At 46.0% G+C, this 23542-nt stretch overlaps 1 protein-coding gene across 1 annotated transcript; it reads left to right on the top strand.

The window, feature by feature from the left end:
* The first annotated feature begins 1359 nt into the window (after positions 1-1359).
* LOC119170143 (17-beta-hydroxysteroid dehydrogenase type 6-like) lies at positions 1360-20922 on the top strand. The gene is made up of 6 exons (XM_075879334.1): positions 1360-1832; positions 8144-8372; positions 12481-12693; positions 14855-15037; positions 17458-17590; positions 19058-20922. The coding sequence occupies exons 1-6, from the start codon at positions 1791-1793 to the stop codon at positions 19428-19430; spliced, it is 1173 nt and encodes a 390-aa protein (XP_075735449.1). The 5' UTR covers positions 1360-1790; the 3' UTR covers positions 19431-20922.
* Positions 20923-23542: the final 2620 nt, after the last annotated feature.

Here is a 23542-nt window from a genome sequence, read left to right as displayed (position 1 = left end):
TGCCATGTCTCTAAAGCAAGAAAGGAGACGAGGCATCTGGGCTTTTGTCCTAACAATGCGCAATAGAAATAGTTTGTTTTTGGACAAACCGCACCACGTGCGTACGCTGTTCTTCGAATGTCACGATGCTATCATGAGAAAACTGCAGCTAGATCGCGAAAACAAGGGCAGTATAGTCTGCGTCGGTCGCGGGAGCTAGAACGCAGCCGCTTCGTTCACAGCACTAACGCCTTTGTAATAATAATAATAATAATAATAATAATAATAATAATAATAATAATAATAATAATAATAATAATAATAATAATAATTGTTGTTGTTGTTGTTGTTGGGATTTAACCTCCCAAAACCACGACATGATTATGACAGCCGCCGTAGTGGAGTACTCCGGAAATTTCGACCAGCTGGGGTTCTTTGACGTGCACCTACATCTGAGTAAATTTTCGCCTCCACCCAAAATTTACGTGGCCACGACGGCCGGGATTCGATTCCGCGACCTGCGGGTGCTCGACGCCTTTACGGACAACGTCGGGAAAAGTAAGATGAAACGTGTAGAATGGTTTTCCTGAACGGTATATGTGGCGTGGAAAGCCTGTTACGCAAGAAGTCGGAGCTCAGGCTGATCCGAAGTAGCCAGCAGGGGAAGAAGAGAGAAGGAAAGCATCAATAAATAATAAACATAATTGAAGTACTGTGGGGCCGAACTACAATGTGATTACGAGGCACGTTGCAGTGGAGGTCTCCGGTAATTTAGATTAACTGGTTAACGCGCACTGACGTCCATAGTCCTGTAGCCCTTCACCCACCTTCATCGAACCTTCACCTTCACCTTCATCGAACCTTCACCTTCAGCTTCATCGAACCTTCGACCTTCGGGTCAGCAGTCAAGCATTCTGCCGCCACGGTGGACGTACAGTTAAGACATGCAAAAATCTGCAAGGGGTCGGCTTGCTACAGGCTCAGCATACTGAGCTTGAAGCTTGTGTAGGGCACTGGAGTGATCGTCGAAGTGCGAATATTCACTTTAGTTCCAGGAAAATGAAAGAGATACGGATGAAAGTTTCAATTTTGCCTGCGGCCATCCCCAATTACCTTCTTTCAAGACCACCCACGTCTGGCAAATAGGGCCTAGCTGTCACCTCAAGCCAGGACTAGTAATGCTGCCCACCTTTGATGACTCATGACGTCATCTCGCGACAGTGATGTATTCCTCCTCCTCCTCCTACACTTCCTCTCGCCATCTCTTCTTTCGCCGGTTTGATCGAGGTGCCAGTTTTGCTTCTTAAACCCAGTAAACATTGGCAGCACCGCCTTATGTGGGGCACTAGGTATGCACGGTCAGACTACACGCGCAACAGACGGCAATCACCGCGCTGCACACAACGGGGCGATTGCGTGACGGCTTCGCGCGTGCTGACTTACACAACACGAGCGCGCGCGTGCAAGCTGCGAGCGCGGGGCGTTTTCTGGGACGCTGCATCGCAGCCCGCTCCCGTCACCGACCGAAGTTGGACATGCATGCACGGCGAGAGAGCCGGTATCTCAAGGGACGACGACTTGGACGCCGGAGCGGCAAGGAGGAGCCCGGCCGGCGAGAAGACGACAGCCCTGACCTCGAAGTGGCCGCCGCGGAAACAGGGCTGCTCTGTGTTGCGCCACATTGCCGCCCGACGCCGCCGCTGCTGCACTATGCTCACACGCATACTCTAGCGAGTCCCAAGAGCCCCCGCGTTGCAAGAGGCCTGCATCTCCTCCCATGAGCCGCCGGGGACGAAGAATCTACAGCGCCCATGTTCGCTTCACTGTCCGCGGAAAGATTCATCGGTGGCCTGGTATGTCTGCAGCATCCCTACGTATCTGCCTTGCGATCGTTGCTTGCGGGCCCTTGTTTGTTTGTTTGTTTGTTTGTTTGTTTCCGATGGAATAGCTGCAGCGAAGATTTCCGCGATTGCGCGCTGTTCCATTAATTCATAAATACAACGAGACCCACATTAAGCGGCGAGGTTGCGATACCAGAAACGCCCACCACTGCGGTTCAGTGAGGGCAACACCCTTGATGCTGAATGCTAAGTCTGCCAGATACATTTGTATATGCTGTGAATGATTAAATATAGATTTAAGTCTATTTAAAGAACAACAGGTGAGCAAAATCACCTTGACCCCTATTGCCACAGTTTAGCCTTAGACACATTCAATTATAAACATAAAAGTGAGGCACTCGCAAGTTCATACTGCCGTTCTTCTTGTCTAAAAGATATATATGTACTTGCATATTGGTCGTAGGTTCAATTACTACACTCTAATAAGGGCGAAAAGCAGTAACATCTGTGTAGTACTCAGTTCGGACGCAGGTGGAAAGGCCCAAGGTAATCAAAATTAATTCGTACCTCTGAAAAACAGTGTGCCTCATAATCACCTCGCATTTTCGAACGTAAAACCCCCCAATATTGCTAAAAATTATTACCGGCACTTATACGATTGTCTGCATGGCCCTCAGTAGGAGTTTCATAAATAATGCGTAGTCAGTGTTTGCTGTCAAAACGGTAACGTCTTTCGAAAGCACGTAGCGTGGCACTGCAAGTTCCGTATCAGCGTAGCTGCGTCTAGCTGGACCACAGCTTGTTTTTTTTTCTTTCTGCGTATTAGTAAAACAGCGCAATTTTTAGTCGAATTTTGTGAACGTGTTAAACTTCCTGACACTTGAGCTTTACACAAAGGAATCTCGTGTGCTTTTGATAAGTTATTGTCACTAATTTGAAATTTGAAGTCCATTTCACCACAGTGTTGCATTTTTTTACATTTTTTTCAAGTCATATATGAAACCGTGACTTGGTATATTGTTTGCCACTCAATACAATGCTTTTCTACTTTTCGAGTGAATTTGCTGTCATTGGACTTTTGTGTGCCTATAAGTGGCCTCTCAACGTCTACTTGGTCATGTTCCTGTAACGTCAGCCATCACAACATTACAAAGATAACTTTGTAGCTGAAACGTACAAAAAAACTTTCCATCGGCCACAATAATCGCTACTATTTTAAAACTGCAAGATACATTCGCCAAAGTAAATGAGCCCCGCTTTACACTGAACGCTGAATCACACTACCACGCGACTTGGATGTACTGAAAGCCGTGCTACTCAAATATATAGCTTACTTAAGTCGCTGACCGGGCTAGTTGGCCATTTATGCTGAAGACAGAGCTCAAAAAAGCACGGATACAAGAAAACACACGGGACACGCTATGTCCAGTGTGTTTGCTTGTCGAAGCCATGCTTCTTGCGCTATTTTCAGTCGCTACTTGGAATACGGCCTGCTGACTGTGTGCCTACAGCGAAGCTACTTTTTTATCTATTCTTGCGTAGCCACGAAGGATTCCGCATTCACTGATATCGCATCAGTATGGGCGCAGCGTGTCCTACGACATCAGTAGCTACACAGTAAACGCAAATTGTGCGAGATCCTGATGAACTCGGTGATATGCTCTGATAGTTCGCTTTCGTGAGTGTCGCAACCTGCCTAGTCTACGTTTAACGAGGTCAATAACGCGCGCTTACGCTATTACACTATTTAGGGCATAACATTCTGGGTGGTTGCGAGAAGATGATAATGCATGCATCGTAATTTGTCATTCAAGTATCGGCCATTGAACGACGGTTAGACATTAAAAAAATCTAGGCAAATATTCTGCCGCAGACTTTCGGTGCAGCCATCAAAGCACAGGTTAAAATATAATACTGGAGGACGCCGCTTCAAGATTATCGAGTTGATGTGTGTGCCACGTCATCGAAGAAAATATTGCAGTCAGTGCAGCTAAAGTGTAACACGGCAAGTAAAGCTTTCTGCGGCCGAGCGTATTCTTAGAAATAATATACACGCCACTTACACAACAGACTCAACATACGTAATTATCTATTCCTGTATATAACATAATTTCATAGTAAGGGTCAATAACACTACTGATTTGTGTGTAAAGATTTCCAATGTGTCATGTGCCTTAACTACCATGTTATGTGTAATTATTTGATGTAAAAGCAAGTAAGAAAGCCAAGCTTCTCGAAGATTCCTATTTCACACATGTGCAATAAAACAAGCCCGTAAAACGGTTAAGGAGCAAGTAAAATTGAATATGCTTGTAAATGAGGAGCAGGATTTTCTTCCATTCCAATACGCTACACTAGATACGCCTATTTTCAGGTACGTTGGATATATGACGCACTGGATATTTCTGAAATAAATCAGTGGGCACAGCGTAATCCGAATGAGTGAACGAGCGTTAACAAAAGATCGGCAGTTTCCTTGGGATGAGGCGGGGGCAGAAAGATTTGCCACAGAAGCGATACTCTTGCCGGGAATTTTTCCGCAGCTGCGCTTTTGTGTGTGTATACGCACGAGGGCGTAAGACCTGAGTGGCGCGCTTAGTGGGCGTTACTTCGAAGCGCGGAACGGGTGAATCCCGAGAGAGGCCGCTTCTCTCAGCAGTTACCAGTGTGCCCCTCGGCACTTAACGACGTTTTCGTTGCACTTCGAATGAGCTTGGTAAAACGAGAAGCGTGGTCGCCCTTCCGTGCTGAATTCCAGCCATATGCCTCTTCCTATTTTTTTTATCTCTCACGTAGTACGCTTTCATTAGTGACGCAACCTTTGTTATCAGCATCTCGCGGCTTCCGTGAAGTTGCTTGCGTCGGCAAAAGAGAAATAACTAAAGGGCGACAGCCTGCTTCCGTATACATTACGGATGATGTGTATGTGGCGTGGCTATGTTTGTAAACAACGGCTAAACCTGCAGTGACAGAAAAGGAGTGTGAGTGTGCTCGGTTCACGGCAGCACAAACAAACCTGCGTGCCACTCTGCGTGGTTTTTTACACGCCTAAAAATGTACCACAAGCATGAGAAGCTTTTCTTCGATCCTCTTGCAAGCCTGCCTTGATAAAAATTAAAAGCTCAGGACAGAAGGCGGGGAACCACGTGAGTGTACTAAATGCGGTACGAGAAATATACTCGGTCATGCGACTAGCGCGATAAAAATATCGCAACACTGATAAGATACTTATCATGACACAGCAGCAGTGGCATGTTCGTGTTTGCCTCGAAGTGCCGCATGTGAGCTTCTGGAGAGGTTCGTTTTTTGTGCCGTTTTTTTCCCTTCGTGACGTTAAATGCAGAGACGCCCTTAGTGTTATAATGATGTTAATAATAACTTTGAATTTACGTCCAACAACCACAACGTGATTATGAGAGACGTCGTATTGAAGGGCTCCAGAAATTTCACCGTCTTGTTCTTTAACGCGCCCTGACATGAAACAGTACACTGGCCTCTGTAGCATTTCGTCTCGGTCAAAACGTGGCCAGGATCAAACCTGTGACCTTTTGGTTCAGCAGCCGAGCACCATGGATACATCACAGCGGCGGACAGCCACCTTAGCGTGCGCATTTATGTTTATGCAAGTCGAAAGCTCGAGTCTCACATGAGCAGTGCGACCTACGCACTTAAGACCGTCTGTGTGCTCTGCGACATGCAACATCACTATATGAGCGGCGTCAACTATTGCGAAAAGCTGGCGGGGATCACTTTTCATTTCATTTTTCCTATTTAACAACCCCCGCTCCCTCCCACCGGCCATGTCGAATACTCCCGATGGCCTCGGTTCAAAGCTTCGCGTTTATGAGGGAAAACTGACGCAAGCGCTGGCCTTGTTTGGAAAAGGACCGTTCTGCTCCGGCTCATTGTTTCACGCTTCTGTCGTGAAAGGATGAGCTTCTCGCAGCCGCTTAAAGTGTTTTTCTCCTTCTTGGTCAACCGTGTAAGCGTGAAGAAAGAAACGCAGCACGCGGCTTCCTTGAAACTAACTCATTCACGTTGCCTTGTTTAGCTCGAGAGGCGCGAAACGAGCTGCGGTGTTGTTTTGGTATCGTTTCGGCACCGGTGACGTTTCGGTGTAGTCGTTTAGTCATCCAAGCTAATCGAAGTTCGCACCATTCGGTAGCGTCTGACGTTGACATGTCTGTTTCGTGCTCGTTTAACATGTGGCGTGAAAACTAGGAATACGCTTCACTTGGCTCTCTCCTTCACAGGTGAATTTGTTTGGCTTTTGCGGGACGCAAATGTATAAAAAAAACATTGTCTGCCTGCAAACAAGAGTAAAGAAACAACCAAGGACAGAAATCCAGATAAAAAAAAGCGTACACATTCTCGCGTCAAGAACCTTGAAGTGACATCCTCGTTAAAAGGAAGCTGCCAACTGAACTTTCTTCCTGTTTCGTAAAACCATTTTCAGGGACGCGAAGGAATTGCTTTCCTTTAGAGCTTCCCTTCAAATGGGTTCATTCGCGAGTCGCACACTGATTGATCATTCGCCGTCCAATCGAGAAGTTGACTATTTCGTGTGTCCCACGTAATCTTGTAAAAGAAGTAACGGAGTGACTGCATATTTTGGGAGCTCGAAGTATACCGCAGCAAACTCTCTTCCTTTACAGAGCAAACAGACGTAGTTATTCCCTTCGGAAATCACCGCCCGGATGTGTGGATGTTTTCTTCACGAGGAATAACGTTGTGGTGACGGTTCAAGTTCTGCGCTACAACTTTATAAGCTCACAAAGTAAACTGTGAAGCTTTCAAATCCTTATTTAGCTTTGGCTAATGTGGTATAAATGCTGAGTAATGTTGATATACTCTTGGATATTTGCTCTTACAGCAGTGATTCTGTCTTCGTTCAATCTATATTCTATGATTGAGTCGCGTGTCAGGCTTATGATGGTTAAGTAGCGGTAACAGTCCACCGTGGGGTTTAAAGCTGTTGCCTTGCTCGGCTGCTGACCCGAAAATCACGTTTTGATGGAACCTAATTTCGATGGAAACTTAATTCTATAGAGGTCCGTGTGCTGTGAAATTTCAGCGCACGTCAAAGGACACCAGCCCTCCACTACGGCGTGCGTCAATCATCAGAACGAAAGAAGAGAAATTTTTTTTGTGTGTGTAACAGTGATGCTGTTTAGCAAATCGTTCCATGTTCATCCCGTAACGCCAACCATCATCGACATAAGCCGGCACGCGTCACAGAAATTGGATTAATCTCCCTACTCGCCACTGTTCCACTGAAAATGAAGGCGGCAGCAGTGGGCCCAACAAATGGCTGCGACATGACGGCGGTGAGCCGAAGACCCCGAGTGGGTACGACGAGAGAATACCAGGCAACGGGAAAGGCAACGCCGGCAGCGAGAAGACCCCGAAGTAATGGAAGGCTTGCACTTAAGACGACGTGCCCGCGTCGTCACTGCGACGGACTGTGCATGAACTCTGACACCTCTGCGATAGAAAACAACCACCAACTGCCTAGCGTCAACTATAAAGCCCTAGAAATGGCCCAGAAGCAACATAGAAGCAACCAGATTAGTCTTCATAAATCGTCCAGTTTCGCTGTGTCAAGCATCGCGCGGCTTCATGCAAGTTTCAATTTTCTTTCGAGCAGCTTGTTCTTTTGTTAGACACAACCAAATAGATACAACAGGCAATTAGGCAAACGCAAGGATAGGAATTATAATTGTCTATAAATGCACAGTAGTACAGGACGCAAATGCACAGGAGGCAAATTGAAATAAATTAAACTTTATAAAATATAAACCTTTTCGTCGGTGTGTTTTGATCCCATCCAAATGGTGGTTTTGGGACGTTAAACCCCACAAATCAATCAAATCAATCAATTCCGATCCCATCGACAGAAAGGGTGTACTTTTATTCACTTTAGCTCATTTCAATTTATGTTCTAAATACTACGCTACAATTAAAAATAACAATGAATGTGGTTTACGCGTGAACATTGTTTATGACGTGTGAACACCGCCTGTGTGAATGTACATTTTTGTGCGTGAATGTTGTATTACTTTATTGTTGCTGATGACCTTATGGCGCAAATTATGCAAAAGAAGAGAAACGACTGGAGCAACACATAGGCCCTAAAATCTTAAACAAAATTAATGAAAGTTATGCCCCAAGCTTTTCTTTTTTACCTAACTGTCTGCCGGATTCATTTGGTTGTGTCTCATAGTCGTTTGTAAGTTTTGGCCCTTGAAACCTCACAAAGTGCTACTATGCACTGCACGGGACAGTTGGCCAGTATACTGATATGACGCCTTTACAAACATCAGCTGCAGGTCCGCCGTGACGCCGCCGTGCACCTGTTCGCGGCTGCCTGTTTGGTGGCGCTGTGGAGATGGCTTCCCGGGGACCACGAGTGCGGCTGGCCGCACGCGCTGTGGTGGCTGGGCGCCCTGTTGACGCTGCTGGCACTCACGCTGCTGCTCGGCTGGGCGCTCGACGCTTTTCTGCTTCCTAACGCCAAGCTCAGTCCCAAGGGCAAGGCCGTGCTCATCACAGGTGAGCCGGGCCTTGGGAGGAAACACACTTGAACAGAAACGAATCACAGGTTGGTATGATAGGTGAAATAATGAAGCAGAGCCGACGAAGAAACAGGCGCGTTTCAAGGACATCCTAATCAATATTAAGAAGAAATCGGTATGGGCAGGGATTGTGGCGAAAAAAATTGATAGTCATCTCATCAACAGCATATCATTGTTGAAAATTGAAAAACTACTGTCACATATGGCGCATAGGTACCATCACATGGAGATTCGGGTGTTCCACTAGGCTAAAGGGAAGAAGACTGCGCAGCCATGGCATAAGTTTCATATCTTTACACACGTACATATCTTTACATACATACAAAGAGAATACAAGCTTGTGGTGTTGAAGGTAAAAAGTTCGGTGGGCAGATGAGAGACTGAAGTTCGCGGATATAGCGTGGCTGCAACAAGCAGATGATTAGGTTGATTAGAGAAACACGGGAAGGGTTTTGTCCAGCAGCGGAAGTAGTCACATTGGTCATGGTAGGGATGATCATCATGAGAAATCAAACTTTCGCTTTCCAGTGCACATTTGCCGAAATACGCTGTCTGTACATTTTCTGTTTAGCTTTATGAGTTAACGCTGTGACGCGTGTGAGTGCCGTTCTGATCGAATGCACTCTTACCACGAGCCTAGTGAAGCGTTCGTTGTGCTCTCTCTCTCTCTCTCTCTCTCTCTCTCTCTCTCTCTCTCTCTCTCTCTATTTTCAAGTGAAACCGTATCGTGAGGTTTCGCGTCGTCTTTCGCTGGCTTCACTTTGAAGGTCTTCAAAGATTTTGTACGGCTGCGTTCGTACGAAACAAAGAGCAAACAGCCTGTGCGAAGAGCACCGAAATTGCTGTACATGACCAGTCTACGAAGATAATCATAATCAGTTTATTCATTACCGGGAATAAAGAAAAAACAGGGTATACAAGTGCGAGTCTAACAATTTGAAATTTTATTCTGAAAATATGAAGACTGATTACTGGGAGAGACCCGTGGATGACGTGTAGGCAGTCATGCATTTATAAGAAAACAGTGAACGCGATCTCATTTTTTTCATAACAAGGCTATTACCTTATTAATATTCATGTTCTTAATCTTAATTAAATCGATAAATAACTTTCTGTGCGCGCTGGTCATCGTGCTTTCGTGATAATTGCAGCGTTTTCTAGAAAAGACAAACACCCGGAATTCGAGCTCATATTGCGTTGCTTTCAAACAGAAATTTTCAGTTGGAGATGACACACATGGCCGCCGAATATCGGCGCACAGCGATAAGTAGCCGTTGCGTGGCGGGCTGTTACGCTGTCCAGGAAGTGGCAACGATTGCGCTGCAATTGTCCTGGCATCCTTTGTCTTTTTTTCCGGCATCTGAGACAGCGTGAGCCGAATGAATGCATTGACGCGCTTCATTAGGCACAATTTAGGTCTTCGAAGGACGCTGCTAGTTTCGACAAGGAAAACAGCATGGAAATAACAAATAAAAGCAGTATATACTGGTAGAATAAGTGGTACGCAATGTACGCTTCCCTTTGACACGTGGAAAACGTCTTGAAATTAAGAGCGCACAACAAATTATGAACGAACGTTTTCAGTCACTTAAAATGGTGGACATTAGTTTTATTCTTCCTCTTTAATTGTCGCGAAAGTGACAGCAGGATGTGATACAATGACTTTGTTCACGCAATTTATGAATATCTTTTCTTCCAGTACCATCACCCAATACGACCGCGAATTGCCCTTGCAGAATGAGAGTAACAGCAAAATTGTCACCGCCGTTTTATGATCGATATTCTGCATGCTTCCGCTAATATTTATCTCCTCCTTTCATGTATGCGATATGCATGTCTCAGTAAATTGTTTCGCAGAGTTGCTCGACTAACAAATTAGCTTACTTTGCATGAGTGCAAAGATCGTTCAGACGAAGCGTGCACGCGCTGAACCGCGGGTCCAGAATTAACCAGACTGAGATTTGCGCGTCCCTAAACTCGCGCGACAATTTTGGGAGTTGCGCGCTGTCTGCTATGTTCGGAAATCGGCTTGTACTGTTATTCGCCGTACGGCCGGGTAAAGTAAAGTGAGGCTTTATTAGATTCAGCGAGATCCAAAGATATCTGTGAACGCGACGAATTCGCGCGTCAACGTCTTTGACCGTCACGCAATCTGAAATTAAAAGAGCTTATTCACGCATGTAGGCCCAAGCGAAGACACAAACCCACAGTCAGAAGCAGCCACCAAGAACATATTCTGCCAATTCCAGCACTAATAGATTTAATAAATACTCGTTTTCCCCCCAGAACAATCGAAAAGCGGAACTCGCTGCCACGTGAACTACTGACAGCAGACAATGTAAGCAAACTTGAAACTGGGATGACTAAACTTTTCACTTCGACTGCAGACACATAGCCTATACATTGCGGATTCAATTTACCTAAAGAAAACTGTCGTTTCTTGTTGTATAAGAGCTGATTCCTTCAGCGACCGCGGAAAAATTGATGGTGCCAGAATTTACTAGTGTCTGTAGCTCTTCTTGCTTGCATTGTGCCTTTTCTATCATTGTATAACGTGTACTACTGCGTTGTGTCTTTTGCGTGTACTGTACCTTTAGTCTGTCCTCGATTGCGACTGCATTTTTCCCCTTCAAGTTTTTATTATATATCTTGTAACGCAACCACCCTGCAACGGCCTTCGGCCAACAGTATGGATAAATAAATAAATAAATAAATAAATAAATAAATAAATAAATAAATAAATAAATAACCAACCAAATAAATAAATAAATAAATAAATAAATAAATAAATAAATCTAGCTGCCGCGCGAGATAGCTTTGTAGTAAACATTAATGGTGTGACACACGAGACTGTGGTTCGGACTGTCTACCATATAGCGGCCACATACGACGGCAACGGAGGGCAAAAACTCCCATGCGGAAGGATTCTCTCAACCTATGCGCCTGTCCAAGACATAAAACACAGCGCGCCACGCCGGATCTGTGGCTACGGTGCTCTGCCCCTGATCCGAGAATCACCGGTTCAATCTCGGCCGCGGCGGTCGCATTTCAGTGGAGGCGAAATGATTTGATTGGTTGATATGTGGGGTTTAACGTCCCAAAACCACCACATGATTATGAGAGACGCCGTAGTGGAGGGCTCCGGAAATTTCGACCACCTGGGGTTCTTTAACGTGCACCCAAATCTGAGCACACGGGCCTACGACATTTCCACCTCCATTGAAAATGCAGCAGCCGCGGCCGGGATTCAATCCCGCGACCTGCGGGTCAGCAGCCGAGTACCTTAGCCACCAGACCACCCCGGCGGGGCGGTGGATGCGGAATGGTTGAGGCCCGTGAGATGTCAGTGCACGTTAAAGGACACCAGATGGTCGAAATTTCCGGAGCCCTTCTCTACAGCGTCTCTCATAATCGTATCATAGTTCTGGGACGTTAAACTCCAGATATTAAGACATAAAAGACAATTTATCAATGCGTAAGTTGGTGTGACGAGTGATCCCACTGAGTAATCAGAAGCCGACATGTGCCTTCGGCTACCTGCTGTGGTGGTCTAGCCGCCAACGCACCAGTTGAGCACTGCAACCGCTATAGACTCTTGCGGTTACGATGCTCAGCTGCTCACCCGAAGATTGCGGTATTGAATTCCGGTGCGACGGCCACATTTTGATGCAGTCAAAATGCTGGAGATAGTTTAGGTGTACGTTCAAAGAACATCGGATGGAAAATATTTCCGGACTCCCGGCGTCCCTTACAGTGATGTCGTGGTTTTGCAGAAAATTCTGGGACCTTGGGCGTCTGCCTCAGTTGCGCAGAAAGCGACTAAAGCGCTCCTACATTACTCGAAGACAACAAACCTGAGCGACCGCCTGTAGACTGTGTGTGCTCCCTGAGTGTGCTCGTGATTGTGTGTACTTTTTTTTACTCTCTCTGCAACCTCTTTTCTCTCCTTCGCCCCTTCCCCAGTGCAGGGTAGCAACCCGGATGTGTGTCTGGTTAACCTCCCTGCCTTTCCTTGCATCTCTCTCTCTCTCTCCTTGGAGCCAAACCACAACATTTATTATTACGCACGTTTGGCTTGGCCGTAGGCTGCGACCGTGGCTTCGGCCAGCTGCTCGCGAAGCGGCTGGACAGGCAGGGCTACAAGGTGTTCGCCGGCTGCCTCTTCCCGGAGCAGAGCCGCCCGGAGCTGGAGGAAGGCAGCTGCTCGGGCCTGCGGGTGGTGCCGCTGGACGTCACCGACGACAAGCAGGTGGCCGAAGCCGTGACCCTGGTCGAGCGAGAGCTGGCCGGACAGCAGCGTGAGCTTGCTTCTCCAACAACAATTCAGTGGAGGTTTGGGTATAGTGAAAGTATTCGTAATAAGGACAGTGGTGCCAGTGGCGGATCCTAAGGGGGAGGGGTGGGGGTGTGAGTGGTGATCGCCCCTCTCTCCTTAAAAAATCTGCGTCAGCAACCTCTCCCCCCCGCCCCTCACTTCAGTGCTTGTAGTCCACCTTCAATGAGTGAAACCATTGTGAGCAAACATTCATGTAGTTATGCTATGAAAGGTTTTTTTTTTCTGCTAGTAAGAACAAAAAAGTCATGACCACGCGCCCCTCTTTGATATTACTTCAGGTGACCGCCCTCCTACCACCTAAAATGAGTCAGGACTGATAATTGGGCTAGTTGATGATACATTATGGGCAGTACCAGCGCACAAACTGACGGGACGAAAAGAAGAGACGCAAACAAGCGCTTGTTTGTGTCTCTTCTTTTCGTCCCGTGACTTTGTGCGCTGGTACTGTCCATAAACCAAAATGAGTGGCTGAATCCACCCCTGAGTGGAGCGAGGGCTCATTTTCTTTAAGAGATAACCTCAAAGAAAATTGATAGACAATGAAGCCAAGGAAGGTGCAGAGCACGTCATTTGTAGTCTTTTAACTGTAGCGCAGTAATTAGGACAGGAGATGTACAAAAATTAAAGTGGACTGGAATACAATTTGTCACCGGTAGGAAGCAAATATAAAAACTTCGGATAATGCATCCGATGACATATATGGGTATAGTATGCGTGAAGTGTGCGTCTAGTGTCGACACGTGGCTGCAAATATGGCTGCCCAAGTGTCATCCTGAAACACATAAACCAGAGCGAGCCCTAAAGGAAGTACTGTTCAATGCATGGCCACCAAGAGCACATCTCCCTAACATGTATGTATTAAGGTCCCTATAGCCTTATTTTATCTAATTAACGGCTGAAAAGCTGCTCGGGCATATCGCAATGTGATAAGACGGATAGACTTAATTGAGGCGATGTTCACGTTGAATGCGGGAACAACGTGTACACATTGTTTTTGTACCAGAACTGTTTTGTACAACTATAAAACGAGCATCATACATTATTAGTTATGCTGTATTTACTGTTTTGTACAATAAGTTTATTCTGTAAGACGAAGGCTACAGCAGCACTATTTGCATGTCGTAAAGAAAGAACTAGGCGATGTATCAATATAAATGCGTAATGTTTTAGTTGGCTCTTTGTGAATTCCGAAGACATTTGTCTCGGAAATTCAAATATCAGAGTTTTTGTTTCAGAAGCACTACGTGTTGTAATTCACACGGGTACACCAAAAACAGCAGCCAACAGTGATATAAATGCACCTCCTGCTGTGGATGTTAACACTACAGGGCTCGATAAGATTTAGTGGCCTGTAAGGTAAGTGCCACCGAAGTTGCACGGCGAATTTCTCTTCTTGTTGCCAGGATATGTTCACCTTCAAGTAGCACACATGCAGAACGACCATTGAATTTGGCCTTTAACGCGTGGGTGCTGACTAACTACTAGCATGATGACTAGTACTTTCAGCCTGCTCGATTCAACATTGAACATCCATTATAAATTGAAATCCTACCAGAAAATAAGAAATCAGAATGCACGTTGCGTATCATATATACATGACATTGGAACGTGCTATTGCTCTGCAGACGGATTCCAAACACCGATGCATTTCGAAGTCCTAATTTAAGCAACCGTTAAAAATGGATGAATATGTAATGTATAGTTGCACTGAGCGAAAGGACTACAGACGTAGAGAACAGGAGAAGTTGCCCTTAGTCTATTGTGGCTGTCACTCAGTGCAACTATACCACAATATTGTATTAACAAGCCCAAGTTCAAGATTTTGCTGAGCTACATCTAGAAATGCCACAGCGTGGTTTGTAGTTTCGCATCTATTGCGCTTTAGTATGCGTTTATCAGTACGCGCTTAGTAATTGCGATCTCATAATAGTTGATGGTAGCACAGGCTAAGGACAACGACAAAGGAAAGGCACACTTGCACGCCCTCCCCCTTTTAATGGGTGACCTCGCGCACGCCTGCGATAATCACTGCACTTGCTGCCATACATATCATCTCGGGAATGCAAATAAAGAGAACAATCGTTCTAGGACTTTCGCGAACCTCGCTACCATTTGCCTCTCAGAACTGTGGGGCTTGGTGTGCAACGCTGGCGTGAACATCTTCAGCGAGTTCGAGTGGACGAGTCAGCGGGAGGTCAGCTGGATGTTCGACGTCAACGTGCACGGAACAGTGCGGGTCACCCGGGCCTTCTTGCCTCTGCTGCGCCGCTCCCGGGGAAGGCTTGTCTTCGTCGCCAGCTACGCAGGTACACGCCAGAAAAAAAATGAGGCTTGGTGAATTTCCCCCAATGTGCATTGAAAGTGCTGGAACAAGTACATGCAATGTAATAAAAATGCGACTAGGAAGTGCCCACTTTTTCGCGCGGAGGCGACAACGAGGAACACTTCATCGAACGAAGATGAATTTGCGCGGACAGCTTTGTTTGTGAATGTGGTCATGCCTTTCGATACACAGTTGATTTGATTGATATGTCGGGTTTAACGTCCCAAAACCACCATATGATTATGAGAGACGCCGTAGTGGAGGGCTCCGGAAATTTCGGCCACCTGGGGTTCTTTAACGTGCGCCCAAATCTGAGCACACTTTCCTACAGGATTTTTCACCTCCATCGAAAATGCAGCCACCGCAGCCGGGATTCAATCCCGCAACATGCGGGTTGGCAGCCGAGTACCTAAGCCACTAAACCACCGCGGCGGGGCCTGTCTTACATGGTGTCCCGGTTCATCTTATACAAGAGAACTTGCTTCAACGTCCTATACGTGTTTTCTTTGTTGTTCATTTTTATTTGAGGTAACTAATTTTAGTTTTTTCGCCACAGAACTTACATTAATGGAGTGCACGAGGTAATATAGACCTTGGCCTTTCCACAGCAAGTCAGTTATAAAACAGAACAGCTCGTGCAACATACGGTCAAGAAACCTATACGGTCTCTGATAAGCTGTTCACTCTTGCAAGCAATACTATGTTTGTGCGTCAGGGATTTGGGTAATTAGAAGAAAACACACAGCTAATGAATCAAACCGATACCACTGTAGTGTTCGCTCTAAATGACAACCTCTTGCTGTCGTAGTGAGTGAGCTCACAGTTGAAGAAGTTGCTAAATCATGTTCATTATTTGCGCACTGGTAAAACTACCGCAGGCCTATTTCAACTCAATGTCAGACGAAGAAAAGAAATGCCGAGAACATGCTATTAGCGAGCGACCGCGAACCCTTTCAGTCGGCAAGTGAATTAAGCTATGACCGAAACAGACATTGAGGACGCCGGTTAGTGTGTGTGTTTTGTTCCCATCGCTGGCCGCGGTTGCTTGAAGGCCACAAAGCCGGCCCTGCAATCACGCTACGAACGGTCACGCACGGTTTGAAACCGAAAGAAGGTGAGCAGATGCGGAAAAAGGCAACTCGCGTGAGCGCGTTTCTCTTCTCGCTCTGTTTACGAACGCTGTGTCTTCCGTGGGCCTGTTTCTTGGAAGAGACTCGTGAGTTCGGACACATCTCGTAAACAAGACGCTGCTGTTATAATAAGTGCCTATCTAATAAAGTGCAAGGTTATTTGTTACAGTAGATTCATTCTCATGTAGCGCATCAAGATACCATATCTTTTCGCTCATATCTACTTCTTTTGCTTTACCGAATGCATTCGCGTGTTAGTGCTCGTCACATTTTTTTTTCTTCGCAGTTATTCACATCCGATCTTAGTTCTGGTTGTAGTAGCTTGTGAATATTTTTTTTGGTTTGTTGGCTGACACCTAAATGTGCGAACTTACACGTGTGTAATTTAACTCATTGTGTGCTAATAGATGCAAAAGAAAACATTCTACGCAGTCTTGTATATATGTTTGGATGTGTTCGTGAAGGCAGAATCGTTCCCAGTTAGAGCAGTATCTATGGAGAAGCGTCCCGGGCCCCCACTTTTCAGATTCAAATGGCGAGAAATGTATTCGAGGTGAGTAGCCGCCTTGAAGCATAACTGTACTGTCCGAAGATGTGCTTTAAAATTAAGGCTGTGCTAGATGCAACGGGGTACAAATGATGAACTGTATTGTGTGCTTGTCCACCGCTGCGCGGTTACCGTGCTCGAGCTGCTGACCCGAAGGCCGCAAGTTCAATCCCGGCCGTGCCGGTCGCTCTTCGATGAAGGCGAAACGCTTGGCCCGTGTGTACTGCGTGCAAGGACACCAGATCGTCGAAATTGTGCTTTGGCCACGTAGAATTCTAAAAATATATTCATTGATTTTATTGTTCAAATCAACGGCTGGGGCTTATCTTTATATTAGAGTCCCGTACGCGCTAAGCATCCATATACTTGGATGTTTCGGATGGGCTACTTGAGCGTGCTGCAGTTATATTCTCGTCACGTCCAAAGTGTGAAATGGGTCTGCCGTGGAGCTGTATAGTGGCTAAGGTATTCGGTTGCTGACCCATACATAGGTCACGGGATCGAATCCCGGCTGCGGCGGCTGCGTTTTCGATGGAAGGAAAAATGCTGTGGTCGTGTGCTCAGCATTGCGTGAATGTTAAAGAGCTCCAGGTTGGTCGAAGTTTACGGAGACCTCCACTACGGCGTCTTTCTCATAATCAGATGGTTTTTTGGGGGCATTTAACCCCACATATCAGTCAATCATTATGTAAGTGTGAAATGCTCGCACATTTTTCTCCCATGCAGGACGCGTGGCTCCCATGTGGATCGTGCCGTACGCCATGACCAAAGCCGCCGTGATCGCGCTTGCCGACGGGCTCAGGCGAGAACTTGCCCAGTGGGGCGTCGGAGTGTCTACTATTGAGCCAACTTATTATGTGTGAGTATATGTAAGGTAGCTGCGCAAATGGTCATAATTACACATACCTGAGCTACAAAGAAAACGTTATAAAGAAAAAAACATTTAGCAGACACCTCTCATCACGTTGATAATGAAGGTAATTTAGTGGTATACAAATAACAAACATTAGCTCATTCTAGTCATAATGTCCCACCACATCACCAGCGTTAGGCCACCTTCGATCGCAACTGTGTCTCTCTGCCATCTTTATACAATTATGGTATTATTTCGTCAACACAATCAATAATGCACGAGGAAGGGCGTAGCCAGGGGGTGGCACACTGGGCCCGTCCGTGCCTTCATTGCATTGAAATGGATAACGTTCATATGCCACAAAAATATCAGGCAATCATGCATAAATGCAATTGCAATAACATGCTCAATTCTAATTATCGATGTACTTGGGGGGACCTTCAAAAGAGCATGACTAATGGCATAGGTGTTTTCATGATCGACGATAAAAGTTTATGTCGTAGCTGGTTAATTGACGCTTATAAAACACCCTAGAAAATAAACGATTGCGGCGTCACGACAGAAAAAAAAAACTGCAATTCGCGATTGGCAAGCAGCACAATACCTGTGAGAAACCACCGGGCTGGTCTAGAAACGCACAGGTGGCAACCATACATACTGCCAGAACCCATGTTAACAGAGCCGTATTATCTTCAAAAGTACCGTGGTTCCATACATTTCTTTAAGGCGACACGAAGGCGATAGCAATCTTCTTTTGTTCTTCGCCGATTGCATTGATCTCGCCCCAACGCCTTACGCACGCAACTTTTGCAACTGCCTACCGAATCGGAAGCTTTCTGCACTCCGCATGGTTTTGCAGTTCCTCCGCGATCGGTCCTGCCCCGCCGCGGTGGTTTAGTGGCTAAGGTATTCGGCTGCCGACCCGCAGGATGCGGGATCAACTCCCGGCTGCGGCGGCTGAGTTTCCGATGGAGGCGGAAATGTTGTAGGCCCGTGTGCTCAGATTTGGGTACACGTTAAAGAACCCCAGGTGGTCAAAATTTCCGGAGCCCTCCACTACGGCGTCTCTCACAATCATATGGTGGTTTTGGGACGTTAAACCCCACATATCAATCAGCCCGCGATCGGTCCACCTTCGACCAAGCAACGATGCAATGTGATAACGTCATCATGACGTCACAAAATGCTGCCACCTGTGAAGCCATGATGACGTCATAAAGTGACGCCATATTGGTTGTTAATTTGCAACCTCTTTTCTCCCCTTCATCTCTTCCCCAGTGCAGGGTAGCAAACCAGATGTGCGTCTAGTTAACCTCCCTGTCTTCGCTTGCATCTTTATATGTCTCTCTCTTTGCGACACATGTTGACGCCGCCGATGACGACACATACGGTAGCTTTTCGTGCTTGAAGAGACATCTCGGGCTTTCGCCTTAATATCTCTTATAGTGCCACGTTTTTTCTCGCTTTTCGCAGGACTGAAATCAACCCGCGAGCCGAGCAGGACCTGCTGAAGCGCTTCGCCGCCGTGCCTGACCACGTGCGCGCCGCGTACGGCGAGGACTACGCTCGCGACCGCTGCCGGGCCATGGTGCGCTTTCTGTCCAGGGTGTCTCGGTGCGAGCTGACCGAGGTCGTGGACGCCATGGCGCACGCGCTCACCAGGACACGGCCCCGGCGCTACTATCGCTGCGACGGCACCGCCGGCTGGCTCCTGGCGCTGCTGCTCTTCAATCTCCCGAGCATGGTCTCCGACGCTGCGGTCGCCATGACCTGGAAATCGCGCTACGCTCCGGACGCCCGGGGCCTGCTCCAGAGGGTTCGCAGGCCGGAAGACAAGGTCGCCTAGGCGCCCTCCGCCCTTTGTACGCTCCCGCTAGCACTGCACCACCCTTTGCAATTCCATCCTTGCGTTTTTGTTTCCCTCATTGAACATTCCGTGGTTGTTGATCTCTATCACATCGCATCTCGTCAACAAGCGAGACTGATATGTCGATCCGCTAAGGCGTCAGATTAAGGTCTCTGATTAACACTGACGGTGGATCTATCGCGCGCACTTTTCGCGAAGTGCCGCGTGTATTTTCGCCGTGAAGTTGCCAGGGAAGCATGAGTTTGGACGCTGTCACGCCGCTTAACTATCGCGCTCTTGTCAAGACGAAATTCGCATCTTAGAGACAAAAAAATAAAGTTATCTAGGTCGAGGTTACCTCTTCTAGAGAATACTCGGCTGGGAAATGCTTTCAGACACTTTATACGCAAGCGATCTAAATTTTGTTGTGCTGCTACCATCACATGTTTTCAGAGTACACACTTTGTTTTCTTGTAGGGAACTGTTTTTCGTTTGTTGCTGTTATGCGTGCTGTTGCAGCCACTAGAAGAAAGCCCTGAAATTCCTAGCTAGCGCACGGACGGGCTCACACATAAATGAGTGCCTATGTATGTACAAAGCATATGAAAAACAACGGAGCTTAGTTTTGTAGTGAGAATTGGTTATTTCCACTTACTTGAAATGAAACCCACTTTAGTTGCTCCATCAACGTCCCTCAATATTTAACCGTCCTTCGGTGAAGCATGGGACAGCACTGAGTTATCTATATGAAACAGCGTTCGTGCGACTGAGGTTACCCTGCATCGCCTGTGAAAACAGTGGCGTGCCGTAATCTCGGAGTGATATTGTTCTTGAACACCCAAGACGTGTACGCAACACCAGATCTAAAGAGGTTCGTCATCGACAAGAAATCATATACCAAGTACATGTGTTCATCGCAAGCGCTGTGCAATGAGTGTGCATCTAGATGTGTGTCAAGGTGTTTTCATGAGATTCCGTGGCTGTTGAAATGGAGGCAGACAGGAACCTGAGCTGAATACCAAAGCCCCAGTTAATTAGCCTTCAATTTCAGTACCCACTTAATCTGTGATATGGAAGTAAATATAATCTCTGCAAGTGTTTATGTCAAAGGTGCTTCTTCATATATAGTGGTCTGACTTAATACAAAAAAAAAAAAAAAACTTCTCGACGCCAACAAAGGCGTCTATCAAATTTATTCATACGCGCACATTTAATCTGTTATATATACCTGCGATTGCTCCCAGTAAGCAGGTTTTTCTCAAGTCAAAGAAAGCTGTGATCGTAGATTTTTTAACCGTTTTGAGCTTTCAAGCAGCGGATTGTTCTGGTTCATTTTTTTTGCCACCTTTTTTTTCTGCAATTCCTGAAGTATATAGGTACCATGTGACTATAGTGCTGAAGCGTCGATTGTTATGATGTGCAATAATGTGCGTGATTTATATTGTTTTATTTATTTCGCTTTGTGATAATAAACGCAAGTTTCCAAACGACATATAGCTCTCGAGGTCGCAAGTGGCGTAAAAACTTGCGGCATTGCTTTTTCTTTCTTTGTTAACAACATCCTCTGCGTGTAACTCCAAGTGTACTGGGCGACAAACGACGCACTGAAGATGTGCTATAGTTCTTTCCTCGCCCTTGTCACGAGCTTGTGCTCCGAGCTTTGACGTGCGAAGATGGACATATAACGGAAGCATTCCAGGGGCACACGAATGAACGCCCGGATTGGCTAGCAGTACCAACGTCACCTCCAAGATTGATCGGGAAAGTACACGGAGAATTACGAAGGTGCAAACACAATGAATACGTTCCGGCTCGGAAGTGCTCGGATTGGTCAAACTTAGTGCCGTCGTCACCAGAACGGTATAGGCGCGCTGGAATTCAGCACTACAGCGGATTTTATCTAAACCGCCGTCGACTGAACACTGCGCCCAAATGCTGATGGTCATAGACACGTTTACAGAGTCTAGGAGCCAGCTCCGAGCAGCATCATGAGCAGCAGCACAGTTGTACGAAGAACAGGACATATGTACATTAACTAGCTTTAAAACAACTTTTGCAAGGCTTAAAGAAAAAGTTTATTTTCACGGATATTATTCTACTGGAATGCACTTCCTTTGTCTTCCACGCCACTGAGTATATTAACGAAGTTTAACGGGAAAAAATACACCAGCTTCGCTCTAGTGGTGCAAAGCGTGGAGGAGGAAGAGCGAAGATAGGTGGCCTTCCTTGTATCCCTTCTTTTTTGTATTTCTTTCTCTTTCTAAGTGTTTTCGAACCTATCTAGCTTATTTGTGTTCCTTTCGTTCTCGCACTTCCTCGCTTTATTTTGCTTTCTTCCCTTTCTTTTTGTTTTTCTCTCTCTGCTTTTTTTTTTTGGTCTTGCTCTGTTTCTTTTATCACACTTTCGTGTTTATTCCTGTCATTTTTATGTATTTCTAACTTTCTCGCTTCTTATCTTTTTATCCTACTTTTTCACCTATCGCTTCTCATTTCTGTTTTCCCCCCTTATTTTCTATCTCTCTTTCTTTTTACTTCATATGTTTCGCCCCGCCACGGTGGTCTAGTGGCTAAGGTACTCGGCTGCTGACCCGCAGGTCGCGGGATCAAATCCCGGCTGCGGCGGCTGCATTTCCGATGGAGGCGGAAATCTTGTAGGCCCGTGTACTCAGATTTGGGTGCACGTTAAAGAACCCCAGGTAGTCGAAATTTCCGGAGCCCTCCACTACGGCGTCTCTCATATTCATATAGTGGTTTTGGAACGTTAAACCCCACAAATCAATCAATACTTCATGTGTTTCATGTGCTTTTTTTTACTTTAATGAATAAGAGACGTTGATGCCTTTATGACGGATTCAACTACCATATACTCGCATGGAAGATGAAATGTGCCACAAAAAATTTACACAAAATGCAACGCAGTTGAACACAGCACGTTCAAATGCAGCATTATCTAACACCACATGAAAGTTCAGACACAAGTTAAAATGTTCCGAAGTTCGAATAGGAAGTCAGTTCACAAGCAGACGCCAAAACTCAAATGTTTTGTGTACCTTGGGATACACAGGAGAACACACTAGGATAGATAATCACACATAAAGTTGCTCTGCCACAACATTAGATATTTGCTTTAGTATTTAAGAGGAAAGCTAAGTTGTGTAAATAGGGTAATATTTCCCTAAGGTACCTGATTCTTCAAGGAACTTATTAGGGGCACCTTTCTAAAGACCCGCGCCTTTTTAAAGACCCGCTGTCGGCCATGGACCTATTATTTTCTGTACTGTGGAAGTTTCTCTAGGTATATTTTCCCTTAAAGCAACGAACTTGCTCGTAATACTTTTAGTTTGGAATAATGATTTTCGCACTCGAAAAGTAGACGATGCACATATTCAAGGTGGTTGTAAGAGCACTTGGGACTGGACTGTGCAGGGAACTCTTCGCCGAGCAGAGTTCTCGCTGAACTTTTCTACCTGCTGTAATCAGTCGTGGTGCTTGCCCGATTCCCGTGGCACGTAACTACCTTTGGTTTTCAGCACACCAAAGTTTTCTTTTGTTTTTTTTTTTCGGCTGGCTCAAAAGAGCTTCGCTGTTCAGACGCCCAAATTAAGCCACTCAATCGACTTTGAAATCGTTTACTGATATAACTAAACTTTTCCACGCTGAAGGTGTTATAACGACACTACGGTTGCTTCGTAATGTTTCCACCTGGTTCCAAGACTCGCTCTTATAGGGGTTACGTACGAGCGTGAAAGGAAAACGCACGAATCAATTGTCACGAAACAAAGAAAGAAAAATGAGGTGGGCCGCGGCTGTGAAGACAGCCACGGCGACAGGTGGCCTTTGAGTATACACGAAACGTTAAATCCAGAGTGTGCGAAAAGAATTTTATCACAGATACAAGTGTATTTCACACTGAAAAAAAGCTTACGTATGAATTTGCTGTGAACATTATATGGAGAAATAAACTGTCGCGCCTAGCAAAGATATTATGGGAACGCGCGGAGGAAACCGACCTGCCATACGAGATGAGCACCGGTTATTGCACCCATATATATATGACAAAAAGGGCAAAAGCTTTCCTCAAGAGTAAGTTTACACGAAGCGCTGGACGAATG

Source organism: Rhipicephalus microplus, chromosome 2, assembly GCF_043290135.1.
Source record: "Rhipicephalus microplus isolate Deutch F79 chromosome 2, USDA_Rmic, whole genome shotgun sequence".
Lineage (NCBI taxonomy): Eukaryota > Metazoa > Arthropoda > Arachnida > Ixodida > Ixodidae > Rhipicephalus > Rhipicephalus microplus.
The sequence above is the reverse complement of the archived record's forward strand: the minus strand, read 5'-3'. Positions and strand labels throughout refer to the sequence as shown.